This window comes from Xenopus laevis, chromosome 7S (genome assembly GCF_017654675.1).
Source record: "Xenopus laevis strain J_2021 chromosome 7S, Xenopus_laevis_v10.1, whole genome shotgun sequence".
In the NCBI taxonomy this organism is placed as follows: Eukaryota; Metazoa; Chordata; class Amphibia; order Anura; family Pipidae; genus Xenopus; species Xenopus laevis.
The window spans coordinates 56,473,237-56,494,411 of record NC_054384.1 but is presented as its reverse complement, the minus strand read 5'-3'; the positions used below and the strand labels follow the sequence as shown (position 1 = coordinate 56,494,411).

The 21,175-nt window shown below is 35.9% G+C and overlaps 1 protein-coding gene across 3 annotated transcripts in view; it reads left to right on the top strand.

Annotated features, from left to right (window-relative positions):
- Positions 1 to 21,175, top strand: part of ntm.S (neurotrimin S homeolog) — a 778,399-nt gene that overhangs the window by 678,286 nt on the left and 78,938 nt on the right. For all 3 annotated transcript variants that reach the window (XM_041571292.1, XM_018227680.2, XM_018227679.2), the window contains exon 4: positions 18,948 to 19,073. In XM_041571292.1, the coding sequence (XP_041427226.1) occupies positions 18,948 to 19,073 (126 nt within the window). The remainder of the gene's footprint in view (positions 1 to 18,947; positions 19,074 to 21,175) is intronic.

Sequence of the window (21,175 nt, the reverse complement as noted above, 5' to 3'; positions counted from 1 at the left end):
TTCAACCCTAAGTAAATGTGCCCCTAGTATTACCTTACATTTTTTCCTCTTTTATTGTTTCTTGCCTTCCTTTCTCATTCTCTAAATTTGAATAAACCTCCTAATGTAAACAGTTCCTATAAAATTCTTACTAATTGGGAAAATGGTAACGCTTTTAATATATGCTGTGGATGAAATTAGCCCCTTTTTAAAATTGTATTCCCCACAACTTCCTTTCTGTAAATTAAGAATTTATCTGTTTTCCCTCAACATAAAGGTAAGATCTAAAAAAAAATTTGACTGAAATCATACTCCATAGTAAAATATCTCTCATAGGCATTGCCATTAATATAAATTAAAAATCCACAGAGCCCTTCCCTTTTCCTTCCCATGATGACATAATCAGTGTAGTGAAACCATTTTACTATGTAATCATTGTATGGGTGGTGTCTGATTAGATGCATACCTCATCACACATAGACAGAGGGGGCAAGTTTTGTGCTTATATTCCTGTAAACTGTCTATAAATGTGGCTATTTATATTTATATATGTGTAATATAAATGACTCTGAATGCAAGTATCTATCCTAGAGCATGCTGAATGCCTTTAACCCATCAACACGATGAATTCCTGTTTATAGATACAGCACATCCAAAGTCAACCAAGTGAACTCTTTATTCTAAATAATGTTGCAGATTTTAGCAACTGCACTGTCTGTCATGTATATATGCTGGAGTGAATACCTTTCAAATAGTATATATAACAATATTGGGTTATCTATACATATAAATTGAAATAAATTATTTAGGATGTCTTCCTGCCCTGCATCTATCAACATCTGTTTCAATTCACTTATATGTACAATTGATTTTTTGCACTATTGCAAGTATGTGGACACCTTGTGATATCAACAAAGGGGTTAAAGAAAGGAAGCAATATCTGATCTTAAAAGATGAATTGCTTATATCTTAGCCCTATGAGATGTTTTCCATACTTGCTTGACCACACCTCATCTGGTGAAGCATCCTGTGGCACAAAACACATTCAGAGGGAGGACTCAGGGACCATAGCGCCCTGAGGGTACCTCTGTCCTTTTAGTATGGTAAAAACTTTGTTGAATTGTGGATAAAGCTATGATGTTTTTGTGCACAAAATACAGTAGAATTCTGCTTTTATGTTTTACCAGGGCCACTACAAATGTAAATTCTGAGAAAACATAAAATGCTATAAAAAAACACTGATTTCAGGGAAAACCTAAAAAAGTGTGTTTCTACTGTACACGTTTCATGTATGAGACTGCTTACTACATGTATTACTATATTGTTTATGCAGGGTTTAGGGCAGCATTAACATGTAAAGAAGGTGACTTACTCCAAAGTACTTGCTATAATTGATTGCCTGTGATATACACAGCATTTCTTCTGATCTGGCTTTAGAATTTATTGCATGTAGTTACATTTGTTAAGGGAGAATAGGGCTCATTTACAATTGGTAAGGATGTACAGTTTATGTTTGAAGCAAAGGAAAATGTCTGCTGACACTATGATATGGGATGGTAGTAACATTAGCAAATCATGATATCGCTGTTATTCACATGTCTGAGCTCTCTACATTACATAAAAGCTTTCAGCACCATGGACAGCTGAAATGCATTGCTGGCCTATAGGTACCTTCCTCTTACATTTGTTAAAGTATTCAACTGTTAACTAAAAAAAACCCAGTTCATGGCAGCCGGGTCTTACATTCAGGTTAATTTCCCATATTGCAACATTTACTCTGGATCATAAGACATTATGCAATGCTAGTCTTATTAGCTTCTGATCTTTTATTGCCAGTGCATTTGTCCAGAAACAGAGATATCAATGCTTGTTATTTAGCATTCCATTTCAAATTATATCTGCAATGTATCCAGTTCTATTAGTTCTAGATAAACAAAAAGGAAGAAAAGCCAAAGTAATAAACCTCCAGAAGAAGTAAACCCAACAATGAATACATAAATACAAGAATAATAAAATACAATATCACTGTCTTAATGGTCCTACAAGTGAATTTAACATAATTATAGACATGTGCAATTTAATGCTGATATTAGCACACACACACAAATACATAATTTGGAGCCTTCTAGAACTATCAAGTTGAAGAAAGAGACATCAGCTTGCTACTGGCCTGCAAAATTGTTGCAAATTCCTCTAAAGAGATACTGATATCTGAATCTTACAGGTGTTTGAGAGCAGAACTCACATAACTACCTGCCAGTCAGAAAGACTGTACCTATACTCTGTTGCAGCTGCCTTGGTCCTTATCGGTTACATAATCAAAAGGCAGCATCTGCCACTGGAGATAACTACTCCACTTGCTAGCTCAGTAAACACATCAATACAAAACTGAAACTTTGGGATTTAAGATATATTATAGCATGGTAGTTGTCAATATAATAATTTGCTTTTCTGGTTGTTAGTGTTTTCTTGATTTTACTGAGATATATCCCAACCATTCAAAAGTGTATTTGAACTGTTCTTCTGAATCCCTGAATATTGTGCCCTCTCAATTCATATTCCTGTTATTAATCTAGCCTTTCCTTTATTGGACCTTTTATTTCCCCCACTTTTTATTCATCTTTCTTTATCTTTTCATATTATTAAAAATCTAATTTGTCTTATTTTAATTATCATCACCCTTGCTTTTCTTTGATTAATAAAATCATTATCTGATTTAACATTATCTCCTGTTTTCTAAGTTTTTCTTCCTATTAATTTGATCTATGGAAACACAGTTTGTCACTGTATCATTTATAATTTTATATTATAGATTTAAGATCCTGATAGAAGAGGCTTCTAGGCTATATGTTTTCGAATTTATCTGTTTTATTTTCTTGACAGATGTTATTGCCATCAATAATTTTAAAGGAATTCTTAATTGTTTAAGCAGTATAAATATAATGAAATAATACAGTTTGCTGATGCAGAATATAATGTTTTACTGCAGAACAATAACATATCATGCCAACAATGTTCCAGGCTACAAAATGCATTTTAATAAGCAACATCAAGTTACAGACCCCAAAAACCCTACGTCCTCATAACTGAATCTAATATTCTAAATTGTATCATTTAAAATGCTAGAAGAGGAAAGGACAAGAGAAAAAAGGAAACCAAAGAAGAAAAAAATACAATTTATTGCAGAATGTGTATTATTTGTAATCTCTGTTGAAATGCTGGGTTGATATGATAGGGAAAGACTATCCGACGGGCTGAACACCTTCAGTAATAAATAAGTGTTGACAGAACATTTTTCCTTATCCAACATTTTTGAAGACATAATGGTTTGTTACACAAATATTTTTAAATATGCACATAAGCATTATGTTATTCAGAAAGGTACTTGCGTCTGTATACACTTATTTACACTTGTGGTAAGCATCGGTGCACTAATAGTCTGGACTGTGTGGTAATTCCAGGCTTCCTTTTAGTAGGTTAAGACAATAAATGCAACTGGATTGTTCCAAGTGAATTAGAGGCTAAAGCATTATGTCATTCAAAGATATATGTGTGGGGCGGGGAGAACATGATGCAACTGCAATTTATGCCCACGTTAACAAAAAAAAAGACTAATTTGCACAAATAGAAATGACCTTGCATCTGCAATTATGCTAAATTCCTATGGAAAATTCTATATTCTTGGTAAAGCAACATGGAGGTTTGCTTCACAGTTTTGTACATTGAACTGAGTTCATAAATGACCATTCAAATGTCTACTTTATTTATTATGTCAAAAGTATTTTCCATCAAAATGTGGGGTTTTACAATTTGTGCAATGGTTGAGGTGCATCCAGTCATGCATCCATACTGTATCATATGCAGATAGATGACCAATGTTGTTGGATATTTAAAAAAAACATAAACCCTACCAGTAATTTCATGTAGGCATCAAGGCACATTAGGACACATTTTTTAAAACCTGCAAGTTCAGTTGCCTCAAATTTTTTTTTGCATTAAATAATGACATTCAAAAAGCTGCTCCTTGCACATAATTGAAGTGAGCACTTGATAATTCCAACAGTCGTGCACAATTTTTTGTCCATGATAGTGAATCACTGCACTGCATTTAGAGGCTAACCATCAGTTCTAGAATATAATTTGTAGCAATCCCTGTTATATTTTTTGAGATACTGGTGTTGTTGTTGGCTATCAGTAAAAAACAAAGAACTCCAGCAGTCTATATCTACATCTATACTTATTTTCTATTCTTTTTCATCTGTTCAACACAAAGGTATTCTGTGATATGGGTAATTAGATATTCTAGCTCAACAACCTACCTCATACTACTAAAGAAAAACTCAAAACATCCCTGTTGTATTTTTTCCCTTTTACTATTTTACAGTCACTAATGAATATTAAAATTCTAATCGTATCTATACCAAACTGTATGCTGTACACTTCATAATGGTGATGCCCCCCCCCACACCCTCCATAACTAGTGTTTGGATGAGAATAAGTATGAAATAACATAAGTTAGAAGCAGGGGTAAAAGACCGAACATGAGTATGACAAAAAATAATCTTCTGTTTTCCATAGATTTGCTGCAGGTCAGTGAGTGAAATAACCAATGATGCAGGATACTTGCTCCTGGGGTGGCCTTGAAGAAACCACAGATTTAGACGTAGAGATTAACAGATTGTTGTTCCTAGTATCCAAAGCTTATTGATTAGTTCACTCTTATCTGCAGCTACTGAACCTTCTTATACAGTATATGTACTGGATAGCTTAAATAGCATATGATATTTGAAAATCAAGATATTAGAAAAACACCACACTTCTGCATAAATGTGTGCTCAGTTCTCAATGTATTTGGTATCAACAATGACTACACTCATACAGTATTTATACTCTGATGTCTGATTCCTTGTTTCTTCAAATCCAAGTATTTCCAGCTTCATTCTTAAACAGGTATTGGATTTCTTACCTGGACATTTGATATACAAAAGATCAATCTCAAGTAAATCCAAACCCTCCCCGAAAGTTTATCCAGAAAACCCCAAGTGCCAAACATTCTGGACAATAGACCCAACATGAATGACAGATCCCAAACCTCTTATTGAAGTTGAAGCGTGTGCAACTGACTGGTTTAAGGCCTGGCTGAGCTCTCAATCCCAGTGAAACACTCCTTTTTCAGGTGTGAATACTTAGACAATTAATAATAGGAACTGAGAGAGGGGAGAGAGGGCAATCATTGCGGAGCTTACTGCTAATAAGTGTTTATTCACACAACATGTTTTGGGCTACTTGCACTTTATCAAGTGTAACACATACCGGGGGTCATTTATAAAGTTTGTGCAGTGCATATTTATTTGCAAATGGTTGTATTGCCCATGTTTTTCCCTGAACGCTAAAATATTGCACTGCTGTGCCCGTCTTTCTGATTTTTGTGATTTGCATTGAGAATACATTTTTCCAAATGGCTCGCAAATGAGACAGGTGTTTGTGTAACTGTGCAGGTTGTTGTGCGTGAAAATAGCTGTGATGGTAACTTAAGTTCGCAATTTACGAAACTGTTTTGCGAATATTTTCTCTGCCACCAAAGTTGTGGCGTAATTCAAATGCAGAGTGTGCACATAATATTTGCAATTTGCAATTTTTGCCATATTTGTGAAGAAAGAATTTGAGTATTCAGCTTTATAAATGTTACCATGTGCAGGGCAAATATATTCACTGTGCGAACCAATCTGCCATCCACAAAGTTTATAAATACACATTATAGTACAGACATTTAAAGGTGTATACAGGAAGTGAAGTCACATGTGTCAACTAATGTCACATCAGAAATATACAAGTTCCATGCTAATAAGGTGCAGGCCAAAAAAGTGTCTATGGGATAAGAACATTCAAATAGTCCAAAAAAATCCATTGATGGAACTGCCCTTTGCTTGGGCCTTCCATGAAAGCTTGATAATCATGTGTTAGCTAGGGAGGAAGGAAATGCCCAGTAATCTTACCATTAGCCGTACTTTTACTAGTATGCATTCTGTTTTTATCTTGGGAAAAGAAATCTTTATCTGAAAAGGAAACAATTGATCCAATAGGCTTCTCTTTGTAGTAGCTCTGTTTCATATTTCCACCTCTATGTAGAGAACTAACTACCTCCAAAACACCCCACCTTAATTATGACTGATTGTGGTTAGTGGTATTAAAGTGTCTAGACACTGTAGTGTATGTAGCTGTTCCTTTTTATAATTCCGTATATTTCCTCTGTGTTTGTTGATGTGGATCTTAACAGCTCCTGCTGTTTGACCAATATATGCTAACCCACAAGGGCATTTAAGCAGATAAATGACATTACTTACATAATTTCATAGTGTTTTAAATTAAACAGAGTTCCCTGTGCAGGATGTCACATCACTTCACCTTTTCGTAAATAGGCAATGTTTTTTAGAAGTTGCTATGTTTACTCAAAAAATTGTATTTTAAATGTAATTTAAATATATGCATATTTTCTGTATTGTTTAAAAATATTTTATGAATGTAGTTTTTTGACTCGGTATGAAGTTAATTCTCAAAACTACAGCATTTCTCTATTTGTTTATATAGCCCCCCCCATTATTTATAACATACTGGTGTATTTTCATAGCACTTTGCATAGTTACACATCAGTCCATGTGCAGGAAGAGCTTAATCTAATTTCACACTAACAAATGCACAAAGGGGTTAGTCGTAAGAAGCCTGTTAAATTACCTGGCATTGTACTGTAGCAGGAGACTAGAACACATGGAGGACCCCCTTAACCAGAACCTAATCCATTCTTTTTTATACTTTTGTAATATTTACAAATTCTGGCATTTTGTTTTAAATGTATCTCACTTGAGGTTTGACTTATCATATATCATATATGAACTACAAGTTTGTTAGTTGCGTAGAACACAGGTAGCATCTACCAGATTAAGCTGTCAATTTGACACCAGTCTTGCAAAAAAGAGCAACTTTTTTCAGTTGGCACCAATTATCAATAATGGACATACAGTAACTTGCAACATGGGCTGAGATTTAACAAATAGAAATGAGGTTTAGTACTCCATATCTCAGTTTCATGCAGAAAGAAGTAAAGGAGTGTGAAGCTTTACTACATTTTATAAATCTGGACCATTAATTCGTTTTACTATGATGGCATGAAATGATGATGGTGATGATATAAAATCCATCAAGAGCAAAGTGCTGAATACTGCATTTCCTTACTGCCATTTCCAGTTAATGTATTTATTGAGATAATCATAGTTTATAGAGAAGAAGACAACCAAAAGTAATTAAGGGTAGCTTCTGCATTATGTTATACATATAAACATAGTTGGCATTGTTCAGAGAATGTTAAAGTCCAATGAAATATTAGGCTACCAATTCTTTATGATTTAGGCTATAGTGGCAGCCTAAATAAACCACAGCCCCACAGCAGTAAAGTTCCATGCCTTTGAAGATGCCCTTTGTAGCTCCCATTATTATTATTATTTATTTTCTGCTTAGGTATGGCATTACACTCATTTTGATTTGGGCTACACTCATTAAGTTGAGATTAGGAATCAATAACCAAACTGAGCAGAAACATATTGTCAAATATAACCTAATATTTAAAGTATTTCAATATCCAATCCATGGCTGTAATATTTGCTACAGTGGCTTATTAAAAGGGTTGTTGCCCTAGTTTCACTGAAGACCTTCAAGGACCTCCAAACTTTATGTCATAGGTTTATTTGGGGTAATCGGAGACATAGAATCTCAAAAACTGTTCTTACTACGCCCTGTAGGCTAGGAGGTCTGGGAGTTCCTTGTTTTCGTAGGTATTATGAAGCTGCTCATCTTAGGCAGCTTTTAGCCTGGGCGTGGTGGAATTCAAATATTAGATGGAGCTATATTGAGAACTGCATGACAAATGAGTATCATTTGAATTCTATCATATGGTCAGGGAAATGCGAATCAATTGGGAGATCTTCGCTACTCTCTTCGACTCAGCATACATTATCTATCTGGTATGCAACTAGACAAAAATATCATCTTATGTCGCCCAGATCGCTTAACACGACTTTTCTTGGTAACCCGGAATTCCAGCCGGGGACCCAACCTGATTTCATAGATAAGTGGAAATATACAGGTCTTACTACAATAGGTGACTTATTGGATCCCTTATCTAAAGAGATTTTGGATTATAACAATCTCCTCCAAAAAACATCACAGCGGCCTTTGAAACTTTTTGAGTTTTTTCAATTGCGGCATTTTGTCAAACCATATAGTGATAGTGCAAAAGTGGCCGGGCGAACGGGTTTTGAATTAATTGCCATGAGAGGTCTTCCACAAAGAGGGCTCATTTCTAAAATTTATCAGTTGTTATCCGACCCGCAGGTAGAACCACCTCCTAGACATCCTTATATGGTCAAATGGGATATGCAACTTCCACAGCCCCTTTCGGACCAAGAATGGGCGTCAATTTGGGATAATGCGAAACGTGTCGTCACGTGCTCGAGACAAAAAGAGCACATTTATAAAATTCTTATGTTTTGGTACCTTACTCCTGCCGCTCTTCACGCTTTCTTCCCAGATCACTCTCCACTCTGTTGGTGGAATTGTGGTGAAATAGGCACTCTCGTGCAATAAAATATTGTATTACCGCACACCTCCTTCCACTTTTCTGCGTGGTGGTGCTGGTCCTCCGTTGACCAAGCCCGGTCTCCTTACTGCTGTGCAATTTCAAAAAACGGTCCGCACACACCAATGTTGCAGTCGGGGATTGTACCCCTTTTATTCATGCCACCAACAATCAACGTTTCGGGGGGAACACAGCCTCCCTTCTTCAGGAGTACAATCCCCGACTGCAACATTGGTGTGTGCGGACCGTTTTTTGAAATTGCACAGAAATAGGCACTCTGCCACATATATTCTGGACATGTCCTGTTATACAGCCATTCTGGTCTGAGGTGTCGGGTATCCTAAGTAGAATACAGCAAGAACCTACACTGGCTGATTTGAGCACTTTTTTGTTAGGTAAACCGTTTCCTAAGGTGCGGAAATCTACCCAGGTTTTAATTAACCATATTCTTACTGCTGCTCGATTGTCTATAGCATTTCATTGGAAATCTGCTATCCCCTCGTCCTTAACTGAGTTGAAAAAGAGAGTGGAGGCTAATAGAGTATTTGAACAGGGCATAGCAATATTGCACAACCGGGTTCCCCAATCCTTAACAACATGGTCTCCCTGGGTGTTATTGCATTCTGATGACTGAACCTTGATGGACTGTGATAACGCTTTGTCTTTGTTGCCTTATGTCATTCTCCCACATGATTGCTTTACTTTTCTTACATTTATTATTGTTACACTTTTTTTTTTTTTTTTTCTTTCTGATGGCTGTATGACTCTATTGAATTTTGCCTTTGACACACATTTTGTGTATTGTGCTACACGCGTAATGGCGTATTTGTATTTTATACTGTCTAGTAACATTATGATTGTTAATAAAAATCTAAGTTACAAAAAAAAAAGGGTTGTTGGCCTTTAAATTGGCTTTTAGTATGATGTAGAGAGAGTGATATTCTGAGACAATTTGCAATTGTTTTTATCTATTATTATTTGTGGTTTTTGCGTTATTTCGCTTTTTATTTAGCAGCTCTGCAGTTTCAACAATCTGGCTGCTAGGGTCCAAATTACGCTTAGCAACCATGCACATATTTTAATAAGAGACTTAAATATGAAGAGGTGAGGACACAAATAGAGAGAAGAGTAATACAAATTAGCAATACCAATTACTTTGTAGCCTTACATTTGTTTTTTAGATGAGGTCAGTTACCTCCATGTCAAAGCTAAAAAGAGTCAGAAGAAGAAGGAAAATAATTCAAAAACTATAAAAAAAGAAGGCCAGTTTAAAATAATAGAATTGGCCATTCTATAACATACTAACTTAAAGGTGAACCATCCCTTTAAATCACGTAAAGAAAGATGCATATTTTGTTTGCCCATATTCCTTGAGCTTTATTTCTCTTTTGCTTGTATCATATGGTGCATAGCGCATGTTGTCAGGCATACTAAGCTTACAGTCGAAATTTTACATGTGATCCGCAAGTCGCCAAGGAAAACTCCATAATGGGATATAGATTTGATCCTGACTGTAAAACATTAAAATCATTTTATGAATGTGTCAGAAACCAACACCAACAGTGCAACAGCCAAACCAAAATAATGCCTGGAATCTAATATAATATTATAGCAGAAACCAAAGTTGCTGTCTGTGAACCTTACACAGGACTGTGTGTATATGTAAAACAGCACAAAGTAGACAGTAAAGCACAAAAGCACTTTTTTTGTTCATAGGTTCATAATATGATCCCTTGTTGCATATTCACATTTATACATATGGCAATTCATATTCTAATTTAGAAATAGAAAGAGAGCTCTGACAATACAAATAGATGTGCTCTCTTCCATTGCTGTAAAAGACAAAACGCAAGGTTTGTAAGGATTAATGCCGCTGTTTACAGGCTATAATAATGTGATCGACCAAGTTACTTGATAATCAGTTATTTGGCCAGAGTGACGACTTAAAAAAGTAATTTTCTGCCTTACTGCCGAGAACAACAGGGCAGGTTAGGAAGTGTCAATGTTATGCTAATTGCACGTCACAACAGAAACGTGGTGGTTGCAAACTTTTAAATGTTCCTTCCCTGTAGTAATTTCTCTACAGAACACTAATAGGTTTTCCACACTTCCCCTGGCAGTATAAAAATGTCTGCATTTAGGCTTAAAACAATGAAGAGTCTGTACAATTACTACAACAATCAACATGTCTATTAATATATATTATGTGTTTTATTATCTGGATAATATAGATTGTGCAGTCCTAGAATGTATACTGGTTGCTTTTGCAGATACAGAACATTTCTTGCACTTTTTGCTGAGTTAAGTTGTTTAGAACCCACAGGGGAGAATGCCAGCCCATAAAAAATTGTCCAGAACTCGTTCTGATATGCTGACCTTGGCTGATGTGCCTTTCATGTTGTTTCCCTTGTGACCTTCTCCCCTTAATGCCCTTTCCAGATGTCTATGATCTTCAGAGAATAAGGTACAGATAACCTCTTTTTTTACGACTGTACATTTGCCATATGTGAAGGGGAATAGGATCCATCAGTATGGAACGCATTTTAGGACATCCTGTGGCGAAGTACCCTTCCTTCCTGCCCTCAGCCTTCAGCCCTCAGCCTTCAGCCTTCAGCCTTCAGCCCGGGCTGAGGGCTGAAGGCTGAGGGTTGAGGGCCGAAGGCTAAAGGCTGAGGGCTGAAGGCTGAGGGCGGAGTTAGCATGACTGACGGCTGAGAAGGGAAGGTAGAGGATGGAGGTGTGACTGCAGGTTTGGACGATGAGTGACGGTAAAAGCGCCATTCAGAAGACATAGGACATCGCAGAAAAGGAAGGGTATTTCGCCGCAGGATGTCCTAAAATGCGTTCCGTACATCAGAGCCTCTGAATCCTAAGGTGTGAGACGGGCACAGCAACATCCCATTTTAGAAAGCAAGTTGCCTTTTCAGTTTTAAGGAAAATAGTTTATCGGTTTGACCTTATAACATGCATTTTTTTTTTACAGTAGGCTGTTTACAGTGATTCATTTGCTCCATTTCTCTTCAAATATATCTGCTGATACATTTAAATAGTTTTTGTTCTGACCTCTTTTAAAATGCCCTTTCATATAAATTACTGAAATAAAGTGTATAATGCGGCTAGTTTCTATGTTTTTTTTGTTGTTGTTTTGTGGCACAATAGTATTATATATTTTATTTCATGTTTTTACACAATTTAGTAAGTAGCTAATGGAAATCAGTTTTGTCTTAACCATTATCCTTGGGATTTTGGTCATGAATGTGCTTTTAGACAGAAGGTGACCAATGGAAAGAAAAGCCACAGTTCATGAATATGGATCTGGGAGAACGTTATGTATCTAAATCTTGGCAGGATAACATGATAAAACGGAGTAAAATGCAGTAGATATGAAAAAACACACAGATGTTTGCTTATTGGTCTAATGTATGTTATCCAAAGTATCATCCAAGCCTGTTTATTTCCAAATATAAATATCATATTGTAGCTTCAAAGTTTAAAGTAAAGTTACCTTACCTGTTTGATTTGAAATTGAATTTATAGCTTTGGCATATTTAATCTTAGTAAAAAAAAACACTTTGTATATAATCCTGTTTAAGACTGCAAAGTACAGTTTCAGAAATTATGAAATGCGTTTTTAATTTATGGTTTGGGTTTGATTGGGCAAAGGAAAATCAAATAATTTTAGAATTATGTTCCCTCTGTTTATAAGTGTGTGGACTGCTTTACTCATTTATTTAAGCACTTGTGAAATTGAAAAATGTACAGTAGGTGTCATTATGTTCTTTGGCTCAACTTTTTTTATCTATCTTTCTATCTTTTTGGGGATGTGATTAAACTGCAGCAATTTTCGTTACTATTAGGGGGTTATTTACTAAACTCTGAATGCAAAAATCACGAAAAATGTGTGATTTTTTTGTTATAAATTCAGACTTTTAAAAAAAATCATGAATTCATGAAGTTATTAAACTCCGAGGATGGAAAAGTCAGAATCTGAAAATCCAGCATCTCAGACCTGTCGAGGTTGCATATAAGTCAATGGGAGAAATCCCAATGATTTTTCTATGTGCGCTGGGTTTTTGGCAATACCCCGAAGTTTTCAGAGTTTTTGGGCAAAATTCTGAGTTTTCAGATGAAAAATCCAAAAAATCATGAAAATCAGATGAAAAATCCGAAATAAATCAATATCAGATTTTTCACAATCTTTTCAGATTTTTTCCCGCAACCAAAATTTTCAGTAAAGTGTATTAATAAATAAGTCCAAAAAACCTGTGCTTTTGGTTGGAGTTTTTTTCAGAAAATATTGAGATAAATTCGGACTTTGATAAATAACCCCCTTAGTGTGTTTGCAAATAGCTCATTCCCTTTATAGTTTTGGAAAACACATTTGTAGGGATAAGAAATAGGAACCCCTGCCATGTTAAATGTAACTATTATAATTTATATATTTACCTCTAAACCAATTATGATTACATACTGCAGCTACAACTCCCTGTATAAAGCAAGTTTCTGCTTGATTTGTATTTACCGTATATACTCGAGTATAAGCGGACCCGAGTATAAGCCTAGTTACCTAATTTTACCTACGAAAACTGGGAAAACTTATTGACTCTAGTATAAGCCTAAACACAACTAGAGCCCTGTCTCCCAGCAGTGCACATTCTGCCAAAGCGACCCCCCCAGCAATCAACCGGACTTCTTTGCAAAGTTGATGGCGACAGAGAATTGCCAAATGGATTACTGTGTGCATTGTCCCACTGTCCCACTACCATGTGCAGAGGGTGCTGTGTCATATTGCCATCACTGTTAATCTTTCGTATAACCAACAGAGGGCGCTGTGTCATATTGCCATCACTGTTAATCCTTCATATAACCAACAGAGGGCGCTGTGTGATATTGCAGTCACTGTTATTCTTTAAAATAACCAACAGAGGGCGCTGTGTGATATTGCAGTTCATATAACAAACAGAGGGCGCTGTGTGATATTGCAGTCACTGTTATTCTTTCATATAACCAACAGAGGGCGATGTGTGATATTGCAGTCACTGTTAATCTTTCATATAACCAACAGAGGGCACTGTGTGATATTGCAGTCACTGTTATTCTTTCATATAACCAACAGATGGCGCAGTGTGATATTGTAGTCACTGTTATTCTTTCATATAACCAACAGAGGGTGCTGTGTGATATTGCAGTCACTGTTATTCTTTCATATAACCAACAGAGGGTGCACTGTTCTTTCATATAACCAACAGAGGGCGCTGTGTGATATTGCAGTCACTGTTAATCTTTCATATAACCAACAGAGGGCGCACTGTTATTCTTTCATATAACCAACAGATGGCACTGTGTGATTTTGCAGTCACTGTTATTCTTTCATATAACCAACAGAGGGCGCACTGTTATTCTTTCATATAACCAACAGAGGGTGCTGTGTGATATTGCAGTCACTGTTATTCTTTCATATAACCAACAGATGGCGCTGTGTGATATTGCAGTCACTGTTATTCTTTCATATAACCAACAGAGGGCGCACTGTTATTCTTTCATATAACCAACAGAAGGCATTGTGGGATAATGCAGTCTCTCCCCAAGTGAACTGTTGGTATAGGAATGATTAAAAGTGACTGCAATCTCAGCTACTGCCCGCTGACCCGAGTATAAGCCGAGGTAGACTTTTTCAGCGATGCTGAAAAACTCTGCTTATACTAAAGTATATACCGTATTCTTTGTTCTGAAAAGAAATCAGCTTTGCTAACCAGGCAAAATCATTTTGGCTTGGCATTTGGCCTCATACGTTTACATGGTTATGGAACTCCTTTTTTGATGTATCCACAAGAGACACAAAATTATTGCCTAAAAGCTGTTTTTTTTTTTTTTTTTTACTTTTTAGCATAAGTTTGCTCATGGTGAAAAAAAAAAGGCATGCGTTGTACAGACCTGTCTACCCTGCTGGATTTTTCAGAAGTCATTTGCATTTAAAACTTTATAATGTCTTTGTAGGTGCATTGTGTAAGTGAGATTTGTAATATTTGTATTATATTTAAATGACTTTAAAATTTAATCAAAATAAAAAGAACATGTAAACTGCATTATTGGTTTTGTTTTAAAGTATGTATGTATGTATGTATTAAGTGCCTGTAAATGCTTGTGTTGCCATTCAGTACTTGCAGTATAAAGGTCTCCATTGCACTGCCCTGCTGTCTAGTCTATGAGTTAGTTCCTTTCTTACAAACTCAATGGACCCTACAGTATAGTATGTACCTGCCATGAAGGCTACTTTAGATCGTGCTCCTAACGTGACTCTGACACTGCAATTGAATTTCCGCTATCAAATGGTTTCACTGACAGATTACTCATATGCTGTCTTGTGTTTCTCTTTGACTTGTTGTGCATTTTCTTTGCCATCAGCTTGAAAGGTATGTGTGTATGGCACATACAAAAATGTGTCTACTCGTTACAGGATGTGATAGCAATCTTGTAAATGTATCACTAACAAGGGTGCTGGAATAATTTAATAAATTGATGTTTATTTCCTCAGTGTTCCAGACTGGTTTTTAATATATTAGATCTCTGAACTATGAGCAAGTTATTTTAATTTGGGGTTAATGTATTTACTGTTGTAGTACTTTCTGGACAAAAATGGTGTTAACATGGGCATTTCCACAAGCAGAGATGGGCCAAGTCGGCTGGGTACCCTAGGCAAGGGGCTCGGCCAACTATCTGTGACCCGCCTTGTGCACACACTGTTGATCCATCTTCTACACTTGCACAAATGAGTGTTCACGCATGACCCGGCACTGCCTATCCTTATTTCCAGCTGGGTATATTAGTGTATATTAACTCATGTTAACTTATTGGGGTATCACTTTTATGAATGGAATTTTTTGATATAGTAAATGATCCTATGCACTGATGGGTTGTTAGAGGAATTTATACGAGTGTTTCACTTTGAGAAAGGCTAAAGGGTTAGCCGAAACGTCAGCTAATTTTTTTCAATAAATTTCACCATTTTTGTACTTTAAGACCTGAGAGTGCTCGCCTTCTTCCAGTTTATCCTACTTTGTTTCTGATAGCACCCAGGCACCCAACACTCTGTATACGAGTAGTGCCGGCCCAACACGGATGCTGTATATATATATATATATATATATATATATATATATATATATATATATATATATATATATATATATATATATATATATATATATATATATATATACGCACACAACACAAACAAACACATATGTTTGCAGTACCTGAATTGGCTTTTCTTAGGGGCAGATTTATCAAGGTTCATAGTGAAAGTTTGAATTAGTTTTTTTTTTTTTTTTTAGTTTTTTTATGTCCAAAACTGTCAAATTCGACTAGGGAATTATTAAAATTCGATTTGAGTTTTTCTTTTAATTTTCGAGGTTTATCACACACTGGCCCTTTAAGAAATCAAATTAGACTATTTGCCACCTTAAACCTGCGAATTGCTGTTTTAGCCTATGGAAGACGTCTTGGGATCAATTTGGAGTTGTTTGCAGCCTTCCTGACATTCAAGGTTTTTTTTGAGGAAAAAACTCTAAATGAGTTTTTAAAATTCTAATCAAATTGGATTCAAATTTGATTTGAGTTTGCGGGTCTATCCTATTCACCTGACTTTGAAAAATTCAAATTTTTTAATAAATTTAGATTGGTTGAATTTCGGTTCATGGTTTTAAATAATTCTGATGAACTCAAAATTCGACCCTTGATAAATCTGCCCCTTAATGTCTAAACTTCTTCAACTTACCCAGATGCTCTTATAAGCCTTCTGTAAATGGTTCACTTGCTGTGTTTACCAGACTGCCAGACTCACATGAGCTTTGTGTTAAGGTGATAAAATTATTCCCACTTTTAAATATTTCAAGCCTCATTAATGCATTTTATATTTTTCTAGTTTTGGGGTAGATTCTGTCTTTATGCAGTTTTTATTACGGACACAAAATGATCGATAAATAGCTGAACAGAATTGAAGAATTTATACTTTGCTATGCAGAAATTCCTGTTAGAATACCAAATGATTTAGAGCAGTCCAAAGCATCACTTCAGTCGATATTTTACAGCTTCAAAGTACAAAGGAAATTTATATGAAATAGCAGAAATATTGAGTAAGAATAAGGAAATTCTGGTTTCAGTTCTATTAAAATTATTATACCCTGGCTTACATGTAGCTTATCTCAGGACACCTTTTTCTGGATATTTGCAGTGATGTGGTCAGGATTAAATGGATTATAGAACTGATATTTTTCGTGGAGTTCATTTAAAGGGGTTATTCACCTTCAAATGCGTTTTTCAGTTCATTTGGTTTCCGATAGATCACCAGAAATAAAGATTTTTTCCAATTACTTTCTATTTTCTATTTTTGACAATTTTTCTAATATTTAATTTTTCAACTTCTAAAAGCAGCTCTGGGGGGAAGGGTTGTCAACTTTTTAACTGTTTTAAATAGATACATATAATTGAGACATTTGTTATCTTTGGCCCTGCTGACAGAATCTCTGAGTTTCATTAAAGGCAGCTGTTAGAATTGATACAATAGTTGCTGATATTCCACAGATGCTGCTGAGAAATGTATCAACTAATGTAGCAGTTAAATGTAGCAAATTGTAACAGTTCAGTATGTCTTGGATTACTAAACTGCCAGACTGAAACACTAGAGACAGGGACATCAAACTCCAACATTAAATTTTGGAAAAACTGTAAAAAAATAACGGATGGAAAGCAATTTAAGCTTTTCTGGCATTTATTAGGAACAAACCAACCGCTTCAGCACACTTCCTTCAATATAGGATTAGTAATCCCACTTTAACACCTACATTGGTGTACACAGAGACAAAATATTTCTAGCACTTACAGCCTTGGAAGTAATAAGTCCCAGAGTCCTCTGTTAGACTTTTAGCATGTATTCAGGAATGTAATATTGGTCACTAACACAAAAATCATTCCCAAATTATTCGCAATGCAAACAAGTACTCGCAAACGGAACAGTTTTCCCCTTGCGAAAACGTAGCCCCTCACACGATAGTGATTGCTAATTGTATAGTTTGCGATAGTGCCCAGTGTATGCAATAAAACTTCTTAATGAGAAAGTTGTTACATTTGCTCCAAAAGTTGAAGCCACCTTCAAGCAGGTGATAAAGGTTCCCAAAGCGTAATTAAGATTCTCAATGCAATAAAATCCTAATAAAGAATATTACATTGCGTCATGCTAATCTTTTTTCGCAAACTTGTTTTCTCTGCTAAGTTTATTACATTTCCCTCATTGGAGGAGTTTTCTGTTCCTCTCTCCAGTTATTTAGTGCTCACAAGTACTGTAGCTCAGCATGGGAACACAGTGTCTATCCCAGCTACTCACACCCTCCTCCAACACAAGGAGGTCTCCAGGGGGCACTGAAGTGTAATCGCACACCTCTTATTTGCTGCTCACCTGCAGCCTTATCAGGCAGCTGCCTATATCTGGGCAGCTGAAAACACTATGCTCTCCTCCATTCACTCCACACACACACACACAGTTTTGGGATCCGTTAACCTGGAAACCCATTAACCATACAGTTCAGAAATACGGAAAAGCTGTTTCCCATAGACTCAATTTAATCCAAATATTTAAAACAAATTTACTTTTTCTCCGCACCCATTATGGTTTGCTTTAGAATCATGTATCTCTGGAATTGTGTATATCTGTGTACATAAAAATATATTTATATTTGTTTTTTGGCAGTTCAGTTTGTGTTTTTGTGCTTTTTGCCCTGTCCTGCAATAAGAAGAATTGCTGCAGGTCCTTGCACTCAAAAAAGGAAGAACAGAGACATTTGCCCCATAAAAACAGCACTGTATGTATCCAGCAGCAATATGTTCATGAGGGGCAGAAGAAAGGAGGCACATAAGCTCCCCCCTACCCACACCCTAAGTCTCATGTTTTTCAGATGTGCAAATTAGAAAGTGTGGGAGGGAACAGACTGCAATGGAGACTTGTATTTACCCCCTGCCCAATAACAGGCGTTACAAAAAAACACAATTAAATACTGTGTGGGTTTATAAATGTTTTTTTTTTATAATATGTTATAAGCCTATTTGACTAAGTAAAGATAATTACAACCAAAATATTGGCATGTTATAAAATATTACATGAGAAAATATTACATGAGAAGTGGCAATCAGAAAAATCTCTCTCTCTCTCTCTCTCTCTCTCTCTCTCTCTCTCTCTCTCTCTCTCTATACATTTTATATAAAAATGTAAATTGCAGGATCTTCCAGCTATTTAAAATCATTTTAAAAAGTCTTGTATAACTTTGTCCTCTCTTGATCTTCACAGTTCCCCCTCGAATTGTTGATATTTCTTCAAGTATTGCTGTTAATGAAGGCAGTAATGTCAGCCTGATATGCATTGCAACTGGGAGACCTGAACCTGTATTTAATTGGAGATACTTGTCCCCTAAAGGTAAGTAATGTTTTACTTATAAAAGGCAGGGCAGGATGCTAGCTTATAAAAACATGTGGAAGACGCCATATTTTTTCATACTTTGCATCCCCTGATATCAGTGCTTGTTGGGGCAAGTCTTGCTATCTTGCTGTATTAGGCAGCACAGTATTCATGAGAGATGGATGGAGGGATTGCAACCCCTCTTTCAATCCCCTATTTGCGCAGGGTACAAAGGAGCCCTATATTTATTGCATGCCCTATGGTATATGGTAAGGAGAGGGCTACCTTGCTCCCACCAGTGCTTCATTCTGCACCAGGCACCAGATTACTAATTGTTTAATGTTTTTTTTTGTTTTGTGATTTATTATACCCTGAGGCTGATAAAATTCCAAATAAAAAAGTACTCCTCAAACCTGCCAAGGTCATGTAGAAGTCAATGGTAGATGTCCTGTTTACAATTTGAAAATGTCATAATCTCCTGTTTACAATTGGAAGATGTCATGATCTGCGCTCGGTTTCGTACAATACGTAGATTAATTTGTGGGTTTTGGGCGATAATCGGAAAAAAATCTGAGTTTTCAGGCATCACATCCGAAAAGAAACTGTACGATTCAGATTTTTTCATGGTTTTATTGAGTCTTTTTCCACACCAGATATTTTCCCAGTTACTTTATTGCTAAATACAGTAAAAATGTGGATGGGAGTTTATTTGGTTTTAAGAAAATAATGAGAAATTTGAAAAAGTTAGTAAATACCCCCTTAATATTATTATTTAAATGTATCTGATACATTAAATGTATAAATTAAATGTATAAAATAATGATATTGAATAATACATCAAATAATTATGGATTATTTTTATATAGTTTTGTTGATTTGGTTATACTTTTCTTACTTTCTGCAATTCCCTTGAATGCATTAAAGTTTGGTACAAGACAGAAGGGATTAGCAAAACGGCGAAAAAATTGCGAAACACATTGTAGTCAATAACATTTGTTATATAAAGTATATGGGCAACTATTTTTCTTACTCCAAGTCAATGGGTGTTTTTGTTGTGGTGACTTTTTTGTCTTGGTGATTTTTGTCCAAATGAATTAAAGTCAATGGGCGTTTTTTCTTATGACAACTTTTTTGTCTCCGCAACAATTTTGCATCAGCAGCAATTTTGTCTTTGCAGTTTTTTTGTCTCAGCGACAATTTAGTCTTGTAATTTTTTTTGCAGCAAATTTTTGCCGCAAATCCATGTCTGCCAAAAATAATTCGCTCATCACTACTTATTTGACATGGCCTCCATAAAACATAAAGTAAGCAATTTCAAACCTAAATGGGAACAGCATTTGTTAGGGATGCACCGAATACACTATTTTGCGAAAGCTTCGTCTGAATACCGAACCAAATCCAAATCCTAATTTGCATATGCAAATTATGGATGGAAATGGGAAAACATTTTTTACTTCCTTCTTTTCTGACTAAAAGTCACACAATTTCCCTCCCCGCCCTTGCCTTTTACTATATATCTAATAACTTATACACAGTGTTTCATTTGCATTTACCATATTTTCAATGTTAATGGACTTATTTTAAGCATGCAGATGGGTTCTCTTACCATGCTTTATGAAAAGAACTTACATGCTATGTATCCAAAAATAAAATGTGGCCAATTATCTAAAATAACATGAGCAGTCTTTTCCTAAAGCTGGCCATAGACGCAAAGATTCGATCGTACGAATCATTGTACGATCGGACTTTCCCATCTCCCGACCTGCCACTAACCATTCAGATCAAAGTCTTACCATTCTGACCAAATAAAGTAAAGAACAGATCAGCCGATGTTCTGCCTCTGACAGCAATCGTACGATAGTCAAAGCTGAAAATCCCACTGATAATCGTACGATCTGCAATACACGCTGAGATATTACCTGCAGCCGACAGAAATTTTCTAACCTGTCCGATCGACCAAAAGACCGATCTCCGCCGGACGAAAAATGACAGGACTCTCCACACACGGTCCGAAAATCGTACGAATCCACAATTCATACGATCGGATCATTGCGACTATGGCCAGCTTTAGACAATTCTTAAGGTTAAAAGCAGATGTGAGTATTCCATTGGACTTTGTC